Source organism: Octopus sinensis, linkage group LG1, assembly GCF_006345805.1.
Source record: "Octopus sinensis linkage group LG1, ASM634580v1, whole genome shotgun sequence".
Taxonomy (NCBI): domain Eukaryota; kingdom Metazoa; phylum Mollusca; class Cephalopoda; order Octopoda; family Octopodidae; genus Octopus; species Octopus sinensis.
Window position 1 is genome coordinate 22,514,986 of NC_042997.1, and position 11,285 is coordinate 22,526,270.

General features: G+C 41.6%; 1 protein-coding gene across 1 annotated transcript; it reads left to right on the forward strand.

Annotated features, from left to right (window-relative positions):
- Positions 1-7,131: 7,131 nt before the first annotated feature.
- Positions 7,132-10,872, forward strand: LOC115218899 (uncharacterized protein K02A2.6-like). Its single transcript, XM_029788901.1, has one exon. It carries the CDS (start codon positions 7,132-7,134, stop codon positions 10,870-10,872), a length of 3,741 nt encoding a protein of 1,246 aa, XP_029644761.1.
- The last annotated feature ends 413 nt before the right edge of the window (positions 10,873-11,285 follow it).

Genomic DNA, 11,285 nt, shown 5'->3' on the forward strand with positions numbered 1-11,285 from the left:
GTCTGCCATTTAAGCTCTTCTCGTCATATTTGAAACGGCAGTGAATGGCTTCTCTGCACTTTTTGGGTGCAGTTGGTGCAATCACTTTCCGTTGCTTTAATATCCAGATTCTACCAGTCAGAAACAAGACGCAAACGTAAAAAATATATATCTACTTTATTCTCTTATGACAGTAACAAATAAGTGATACATCTGGTTCCGTTTGGTATTGGGCGTGCAAGGCTGAACTTTAACGCATGTAGATTTTACAGTGTTCAGCCGCTAAAACAGAACTGGGGTCAAAATGGCGTCCGTAGGAAGAAGATGATGTCTGCAACAAATCCTGGTTAAAAGTCTTCGGCTAAAGGCTGCTGCTATATCAAATCCGGACAGAGAGAGAGAATACACGTCCTGTACCTTCGATAGTTGTGTCTCAAGTCACTGCCTACTGGACGCTGGTGGTCAACGTCTTACGCTCCCTTGCCTCGCGGCTAAACTGCCACGTAGGCAAATTCCTTCTTCCGGTGGTGAAAGCACCAACCCCGCACGCGCGAAACAGAAAAGGACGGTGCGCGAGCGCGCACCGTTATATAGGATCACTACATATTCACCATACGATATGCATGACTGACTCGAAGCGGAGGTGGAGATTCTCTTGGAAGCTGTTCTGTTATTGTTCTTTTTGTTGGTTTGGAGGTTTTCTCTTGTTGGTGATGGTGACGATGATGTGGCAGCCCTTGTGGGTAGTGCTTCTTTTATTCTTTTATGTTGTTATTTTTTCTCTTGTTGTTGTTGTTGCCTCTACTGCTGTTACCGCTACTGTTACTGTTGCTGTTGCTGTTTCTGCTGCTGTTACTACAATAATTACCGTTGTTGTTGTTGCTGCTGCTGTACTCTGCTGCTTTCCTGGATACTAATTAATTTTATTGTTGCAGTTGTTGTTGTTATCATTGCGGCTACTGTTTCCACGCTCTTGTTGATACTACTGGTGCTTTTGCTGGTGGATGTTGTGACTACTTTGGTGAGAACAGTATGGTCTTCCTTTTCTTCCTTTGCTGTCGACAGAAAGCTTTTAGATTGTTTGTATCACCACAAAAATGACATCTTAGTTTTCTCTCCACAACCGCCACGAAGAGTTGCAAACCAACATACAGAGTAATCAGATCTACATTGTCTTCTATACATTCTTCATTTGTTCGGATCAATAGTACCATTCCTGTACCTGAACTATTTTTCTTCTACAGCTTATAGACCTACGATATGTTCGTTTTTTTTTTAAGTGTCCAATAAAACAGTCGCTATTAGTCCATAGATATCTATTTTTGGTGGCACATATGGACCACCGTTGCTTTTACCACACTCTGACTGACGTAGATCAATATGAAGACAATTCGTCACGCTTTGGGGTGTTATTGAAGTCTGTAGGGGTATTATAGAGTGCTTCATGTCTTCCTTTCGGTAAGAAATCTTACCTATACCATATCGAAATTTATTTTCTTCTACTGACGTATGTTTTTCTAACTCTGATTAGTTTAAGACACTTTACAATTTGGCTCTATGTTGCTTGTTTCACTTTGCTAGATCTCATTCCTATACATCTATATATGATACTTTTTCTCTGTGCTCCGCTGAACGTTTTGTGGTATATTTCAAGATGCATTACACCTAGATCTGATTAGCATGTGCTATATTTTTGTTTTTGTTTGTTTTTTGTTGTTGTTTTTTTTGGGTTTTTTTTTGTTTTTTCAAATCCTGCGGCGATAAAAAGACCGAAATTGCTTCTTATGCGCGAACTACACGTTAATTTTACGAGCAAGCTGTTCCGTTGATCGTATCAGCTGGGACCCTCGTCATCGCAACCGACGGAGTGCTCCTATCCCCAGTATCAATAAAACCTCGCTGTACCAATAAATTATCTTCCCTTACATATTTCAGAAGTCGCTAAACTAAGTTCTAGCTAAGTTCTGATCGAGCAAGCTTATGGTCAAAGACCGTGACCATCGATTCTTTTATTTAGTGTGTAGTGACCCTATAACGGCGCGCGCTCGCGCACCGTCCATTTGTATTTCGCGCGTGTTGGTGCCTTCACCAAGTGAGAGGAAGGGCCCTCTCGCGCATGCGCGAAGCACCGGAAGAAGAACCTTATTGCCTACGTAGCAGTTAGAACGTTTGACCGCTGGCAGCAGCAGCGACGACTTGGGACAGCAGCGACCTAAGGAGCAGGACGTTAATATTTTCTCTCCGTTCGAACTGATTCTAGCAGTCCTTACCAAAAGGCCTTTAACCTGGATTGTTGCAGACATCATCTTCTTCCTCTGGACGCCATTTTGACCCGTTCTGTTTTTGGCGGCTGAATATTGTAAATATTACAATCGATTAACTTTCAGCCTTGCGCGCCCAGAACCAAGGACATCAGATAACACACTTATTGTTATTGTTACCAAGAAAGAGAATAAAGTAGTATATATATATTTTACGTCTGCGTCTTGTTGTTTCTGACTGGTAGAATTCTGGATTATTAAAGCAACGGCTAGTGAGTGATTGCTTTCTTGTACCCCGAAAGTACAAGACAAGATATTCACTCACACATGAAGTTCGTTACAAGTGGTGACCCCGACGTGATTCTGGTCTAAAACCAGAGATCACTTATCAACAAAAAAAAATCCAGTTTTTCTGCGAAGTCGGAACACGATTTAACTCTACGCATTCATCTTTCGACGATTTGTTTCCGGCCACCACAAACAGTTGTAGAAGGAGCCTCTTTCTTATTCTACAGCCATGATGACGAACGCCATCACATCATCGATGCCTTTTCTCCACCTTCGTCATCGCCATCGTCGTTTTTCTACTTCACGTCGTCGCTATCTTCGTCGCCATCATCACTAAGAACGATGTTGTCTCAAGTCCACTACAGTCGCTACCACCACCGTCGCCTTTCAACACCATCGACCTCCACCAAGATGTACATAGCAACTCGCGGAAGTTTGGTCCACTTGCCGTTTGTGCATTAGCACACCAAGAATTCACAGCCCAGCACTATCTACGAGATTTCTTCTGTTCCAGTTAACCTGTCACAGCATTGAAGCCACAACCGCTACACGATATGTGTTCAATCGACATCTGCATTTGTGATCTCAACATTCTGTTACAGAACGAACTGCTATTGTGCTTCAGGCTATTAGAGACTGGTAAATTAACTCTTGTCTGGAATAGCCTTGAGAGACATTTTTTCTATGCGCTGTTTTTATATTTTGCTCGCATTCACCTTGTATGTATTTCTGTCGCACACACGTACACACACATAAATGCTCTCTCTCTCGCATACATACGTCACACATGCTTTTCTCGCTTGTTTTGTTCCATGCTAAATTTGCCTTTTGTGGACACCCCTCATTTCTATAGACCCTAGCGGTCACGTATACATAGAGAGGGTTGTTTGTCCATTATAACGCGCCAGCATGTCATACCTTTGTTCCTGTACGAACGAGGCATATAATCGCTCAACCACTGGCATATTCTTGCTGTTTTTCGGTCTGGCAAGCACTATTGCATTTCATGCGCCTTTGCTTCGCACGTGTATTGCTTTGTTTTTTGCAACACGTTTGCGCTAGCTTAATTCTTTTCCCGACGCATAGGACGTCGGATGTTCACATGCGCTGCGCCATGGTTAGGCGTAATTATTTTCCCTGTTAGACCACTGTTGGTCACGTAATTAACAGAAAATTATCTGTGTCGCGCATCACACCAGCATGTTTGCACTTTTGCCTTTTGTGTTACTAGCGAGCTTCTGTCAATTCCATTTCCTCTCCTGCAGCAATTGATTTAACTGCTATTTCGCAGGATCAACCACATTTAGAGAAGTTGGATTTAATTTTCGCCTAGGTTCATTAACTGTGAGTTTTGCTTTCCCTCCGCTCCTTTCAGCGGAAGGGTTTATACTTTGTGACGTATACACTTTCATGCATGCACTCTTGATTTTGCTCATTGAGTATTTTTTCTCTTTTTCCTTTAGTAAATTTCTTGTGTATGTTATAAATTTTGCCATTTTATTATATTGTGTGCTGTTTGGTTATCTGGTGTCCACCTTGAGTTTTGCAGTCACTACAATAAGTTTCCTTTCGTGCGTACGCACTGGAGGGGAGCCTTGTAGTGACCCTATAACGGCGCGCGCTCGCGCACCGTCCATTTGTATTTCGCGCGTGTTGGTGCCTTCACCAAGTGAGAGGAAGGGCCCTCTCGCGCATGCGCGAAGCACCGGAAGAAGAACCTTATTGCCTACGTAGCAGTTAGCGAGGCAAGGGGCCGTAGAACGTTTGACCGCTGGCAGCAGCAGCGGCGACTTGGGACAGCAGCGACCTAAGGAGCAGGACGTTAATATTTTCTCTCCGTTCGAACTGATTCTAGCAATCCTTACCAAAAGGCCTTTAACCTGGATTGTTGCAGACATCATCTTCTTCCTCTGGACGCCATTTTGACCCGTTCTGTTTTTGGCGGCTGAATATTGTAAATATTACAATCGATTAACTTTCAGCCTTGCGCGCCCAGAACCAAGGACATCAGATAACACACTTATTGTTATTGTTACCAAGAAAGAGAATAAAGTAGTATATATATATTTTACGTCTGCGTCTTGTTGTTTCTGACTGGTAGAATTCTGGATTATTAAAGCAACGGCTAGTGAGTGATTGCTTTCTTGTACCCCGAAAGTACAAGACAAGATATTCACTCACACATGAAGTTCGTTACAAGTGCTTACGGAACTACTTAGATTGCGTATTATTCCTTTATTAGGACAGTGTGGTCTGATTTGAGGGAGATTTAGCTAATATTTCTAGCAGGTCGAACAACGACGTAAGGCGTTTCCCTTGCGATTTTGTACTGTTGCTATTATAGTTGATAGTGATGTGTAACACTATGTCTGCTCTCCTGGAGTAGATCGACAATCAAAGACATTTCGGCGTGAACTTTCTACCTAGCGAATAGAATATGTAACGATAATAACTCAGCTAATGATATTCGGATGACGACATTTCTATAACGAGACTAAAATCAGGTATTCAAGAAGCATAAATCTAAACTGCGCCTCAAGGTCAAGAACAACAGGAACTAACCTCTCATTCTACTACACTTGTCAATTACTTATCGTTGGTTTATTAAATGGCTCTAGCTGACAACCAGATGTAATTCTGAGAAAATTCACTTTTCTCATTTCTAAGAAGCGGGGAATTTTCTGTTTGTAAATATTTTGGTTAAGTGGAACGATGGTTGTTTAGTCACGTAACATCAAATTTTATTTACGAACGAGAAGGTTCTGAATTATCTGAGTGTTCAAAGTGGGCTTTGTATTATTATTATTATTATTATATTATTATTATTATTATTATTATTATTATTGAGTGAGAGAGCAGTTCATGCCATCAAAGTGACACCGGGGTAAAATATACGAAGCTCAATATACCCATCATGACTACCCGTCTGATAAAGGTACACCAGGCACATGCATCACAACCATATGTGCGCGACATGGTGATCTCATATCAAGATAAACAGCACATGACCTTGCAGGTGGGGCCCAGTTAGAATTTTCTTCAGGTTGAGTAGCCCATCCTGCTCAAAAGGTCCCTGAATAAGGGTTGTTTAAGGATGTTGAAAGAACCACCCATGTTTCCAGAGGTGAATTATTCAAACCCCAAAGAATCCCTCTCAACACATGGCTATGATGCTCCCCCACTACTTCTGCTCGTGATCAGAGATGCACATATCGTCAGCCACTAAGGGACATGCTCAACTGGTTAAGGTCAAACAACTGACAAGCAAATCTGTGGTATTGAGCAGAATATTTGCTGTAGCCCATCTTTTATACCAAGACAAAACAATGTACATGATAACACTTCCAATCAGTTAAGATCAGAAGCCATGAGAGCCACTGCCTGGTACCGCATCAGGGCATGATAACACTTCCAATCAGTTAAGATCAGAAGCCATGAGACCCATATTATTATTATTATTACCATCATCATCATCACCATCATCATCATCATCATCATCATCATTATCATTACCATTATTATTATTATTATTATTATTATTATTATTATTATTATTATTAGTAGTAGTAGTAGTAGTAGTAGTAGTAGTAGTAGTAGTAGTAGTAGTAGTATCATCATCATCATCATCATCATCATTATCATTATCATTATCATTATTATTATTATTATTATTATTATTATTATTATTATTAATATTATTGGTGGGTGTTGGTAGATGCGTAGAATCATTAGTGCAACGGAAAGTACATTAGTATATTTGTTCTAGCTTTTACGTTCGGAGTTCAAATCTTGCCGAAGTCAACTTAGTTTTAGTTCATTTTGCGGCCGTTGAAATAATATACCAGTCAGGTACTGAAGTCTGCTAAACGCCTCCCCTGTTGGTCTTGCACCTAAATAAGAAACCATCATAATTGCTATTGTGTGTTAGTAGAGTGGCACAGTTATTGGGGAGTCGAAAACTGCATCCCTCCAACTTTTACAGTCTGAGTTCAAATCCTACCAAAGTCAACTTTATTTTCTCTTCTCTCAGCGATCAATAAAATGAAGTACCTGTCTGTTACATATTCATATCTGTGTGTTTGCGAATGCCAAACTACTCCCTACTCTTGGCACTATTTTGTAGTGAATAGTACGAACTGTGTGAAAAGTAAACAATGTATCACTACACTAATGTCGTCCGTGTAATCAAGCAACGTCAATAAACACGTTAAATAATAACAATGGTTCTAAACTGGTTGTCTTTCCCAATACAACAAACTACACGCATAACATGGTGGCAGCGGTAAACAATTAATCCGGAATTGTGCTTTTAAAACAAAACAGGAACACAACGAACGAGGAAATCAACAAACAAAACATCGCTTCGTCTTCGGAAAACATAAACAAAGAATCCAAGATGGCGAACCCCGTCGCCGTACAGATGAATCTACATCCGATTATGGATTGGGATTCCAGTGATGTCGTAGAAGAATTTAAAAAATTCAAACAAAAAACTCAACTAGCTTTCAAAAGTTTCCTGAAAGGCACAACTGACGATGAAAAGGTAAGTTATATCCTTTTATGGTCAGGCAATAAAGGAATAGACCTATACAATAGCTGGGATATGTCAGAATCAGACTGCAATGACCCAGATACACTTCTTGAAAAATTTGAGAGGCACTTAGAGCCCAGGTCAAACCACAGAATTCAGAGATACGAATTCCAGGGCCTGAAACAAGCCCCACAAGAAACAATAGACAATTTCCTGTCAAGACTGAAAAACGTTGCAGAGAAATGCAAATTCAAAGACAGGGAGGAGAGAATTATAGACCAATTAATATGGGGGTGTGCCCACAGAGAAGTGCAAAAATCCCTCATAGGTAAGGACGCTCTCCAGTTGGTAGAAGCAGTAGACACTGCAAGAGCATACGAAGCCACTACCAAACAGATGGCCTCACTTAACTTGCAAACAAGCCCACTAGGTAGCAGTGTAGTTACTGTATCAAGGCACAGGACGCAAAACCACAAACAAAGAACATGCCAGTACTGTGGTACAGAACATGAATTTAATAACCGGAAAAAATGTCCTGCATTCGGTACACACTGCAAAGGATGTGGAAAACTGAACCACTGGAAAAAAATGTGTAGGGTAACAAAATCCCAGAGATACAAGCCCCAATTTTCAAAGAGGAGCAGAAATAGAAGGGATATACATGAACAACAACAGGGACAAAGCACCTCAGAGGAGGAATGCTTGGCAATCGGCATAATAAATGTGCATGAGATGAGAAAGGACGACCGGAAGAAAGAAGATGAGGCATACACGACAATAAGAATTGAAAAGAAGGCCGGAAGGAAAAGAACAAACATAGACTTATGGCTGAAGATAGACACTGGGGCCCAGAGTAATATCTTACCTGTCAACCTCTACAAAAAGATGTTCCCAGAACACATAACAAAAGAGGATAAAGTCAAACAAGGAATCCTCACACCAAGTGATGTAATCCTCACTGCGTATGGAGGAACCAGGATTCCACAACTGGGTAAAACAACTATCGCAGGGACACACAAAGGAAAATTGATTAAGTGTTCTTTTTATGTCACAAGAACAGAAGGGCCAGCAATTCTTGGACTCAATACCTGCAAAAAGCTAAAGATTGTATCAATCAATGCTGAAGTGAAAGCAGCTCCAAGCAGAATTGACAGTGATATGCCTATCAAAGATCGACCACAAATCACAAACAAAGAGGAACTGATAAGCATGTACCCTGAATGCTTTGACGACACAGTCGGGTGCTTTGTGAAATGTCGATATCATATAACAGTCGACCCTAATATCAAACCAATTGTCCACCCACCTCGCCGCGTCCCTCTAGAACTAAAAGAGAAGCTGAAGACAGAGTTGGACAAAATGGAAAAAAAGGAAATAATCACCAAAGTGACACAGCCAACAGACTGGGTAAATTCAATAGTGATCAAGGAAAAACCCAATGGAACCCTACGGATATGCCTCGACCCAAGGGACTTGAACAAGGCATTAAAAAGGGAGTACCATCCAATTCCAACCCTTGAAGAAATCACACCATCATTGGCTGGATCCAAATTATTCAGCAAACTGGGTGCCAGCAATGGGTACTGGAATATAAAAATAGACAAAGAGTCATCCATGCTCACTACCTTCAACACACCATTTGGCAGATATCGGTTCAACCGACTCCCATTTGGATTGAAGGTGAGCCAAGATGTTTTCCAGCGCCAAATAGATGAGACATACCAAGGCTGCAAGGGAGCAATTGGAATAGCAGATGACATCCAAGTGCATGGCAAGGATGAGACCACACATGACTTCAATTTACATGAAGCTATGGAGAAAACCCGACAAGCAGGCATCAAACTCAATGCAGACAAGTGTATAATAAAAGAAAAGGAGTGCAAATTCTTTGGAATTATATACTCTGCAGAGGGAGTTAAGTCAGACCCCGCTAAAGTGGAAGCCATCAGAGATATCAAAGATCCTAAAGACAGGAAGGAACTCAGGAGCTTCCTGGGACTCATCAACTACATGGGAGCCTTCATACCCAAGCTGGCCGATCACACTGCAAATCTCCGAGAGCTAAACAGAGATGACGTAGAGTTTGATTGGTGTGCTTCACACACACAGGATTTCGAGGCAATCAAAAAGCTCATCAGTAAGGAGACAACTCTGCAATACTATGACAGACGGAAACCAGCAACACTCCAAGTCGATGCTTCAATGAGAGGAGTTGGCGCAGCACTGATACAGGAAGGTAAACCCATTGCATTTGCCTCGAAAGCTCTCTCACCCACAGAGACAAGGTACGCGAATATTGAAAGGGAACTCCTGGCAGTAGTATATGGATGCGAAAAGTTCCATACATACCTGTATGGCAGGCACTTCAATATAGAAACAGACCATCGGCCGCTAGAGCAAATACATAAGAAAAACCTCATGAAAGCACCAGCCAGACTGCAAAGATTACTGCTAAGGCTTCAAACATATGACTATGATATCGGGTACAAGCCAGGAAAAGAAATGATATTGGCGGATGCTCTTTCCAGACTATCCTCACATGATAAACAGGAGATGGAAGGACTGAGCATAAAGGTGCACCACATTATAAATGTGACAACCACAAAGATAGCGGAAATCAAAGAGGAGACCAGCAAAGATGAAGAACTTCAGCTCCTTACTCAGATGGTGATTCAGGGGTGGCCAGAAAAGAGACATCAGGTGCAACCCCTGATTCGTGAATATTGGGCCATCCATGATGATATATCAGTGGAGAATGGGATCCTGATGGCTGGATCCCGAATCATTATACCCAAGTCAATGCAAGAAGAGATTCTTGACAGGATCCACCAAGGGCATCTAGGGATGGAAAAGTGCAAGCTCCGAGCCAAGTCAGCAGTATATTGGGTAGGCATGTACAAAGACATAGAAAAGACAGTTTCTACATGCCGCATCTGCCAAAAGTACAGAACCTCACAACAAAAGGAGGAAATGATAGCTAGTGACATCCCAAGAAGGCCAAGGCAAACTATTGGAGTAGATCTATTCACAGAAGGCCAAGAATGGTATTTAATAATGGCCTGCTACTACTCTAAATTTCCATTTGTGAGAAAAGTGAAAGACCTGACAGCCAAAACAATCACTACAGTGGCCCGAGGACTCCTAGCAGAGCAAGGAATACCAGAGCAGATCATATGTGACAATGGAACCCAGTTCACGTCACAAGAATTCAAAAAGCTAGCTGAAGAGTATGGGTTCAATATCACAACATCATCTCCACACTACCCCAAAGGTCATGGGTTTATAGAAAGACAGGTGCAGACAGTGAAGAGAACACTAGTCAAATGCCGAGAGACTAAGGAAGACCTACACCTGGCACTTATGTCCCTACGAACGACTCCACTGAGAGCTAATATGAAATCCCCAGCAGAATTGCTGAATGGCAGGAAGTATAAAACTACCCTGCCAACTAAGATTCAACCTCCTATTGACCAGAAAGAAACAAGGGCCAAGCTAGCAGCCACTCAAGAACAAGCACAGAGGCATTGCAACAAACATACACATTTACCTGAGATGCTTGGAGGACAACATGTGTATACTCAAGATCCCATAACTAAAACATGGATCCCAGTAAAGGTTGTCAGTAGAGCTGAAACTCCAAGATCAAATATGATAGAAACAGAATCTGGTAGGCAGCTGAAACAACAGGGCCCACATCCGCCCAACACCAGAGCTGCCGAGGAAAACGTGTACAACACACCTCAGACACCGGTGCGAAGCAGAAGATCCACCAGATGGAGAAAGAACATTCTGCCACCGGTTCGATACCGCTAAAGAAAAAGAAAAGACATGATGAAAATCCATAGAGCAAGGGAGACTACTCATAGTTGTCTTCACTGCCAAGAGAACCCCTTTTTTTTTTCAAGAAGAAGGGATGTTACATATTCATATCTGTGTGTTTGCGAATGCCAAACTACTCCCTACTCTTGGCACTATTTTGTAGTGAATAGTACGAACTGTGTGAAAAGTAAACAATGTATCACTACACTAATGTCGTCCGTGTAATCAAGCAACGTCAATAAACACGTTAAATAATAACAATGGTTCTAAACTGGTTGTCTTTCCCAATACAACAAACTACACGCATAACACTGTCAAATGCATGCGTCGATTTAATCGATCTACCTATCACTCAAATTTCTGGCTTCGTGATTAAATTAGAAACTATTATTTGATAGCAGTGGCCA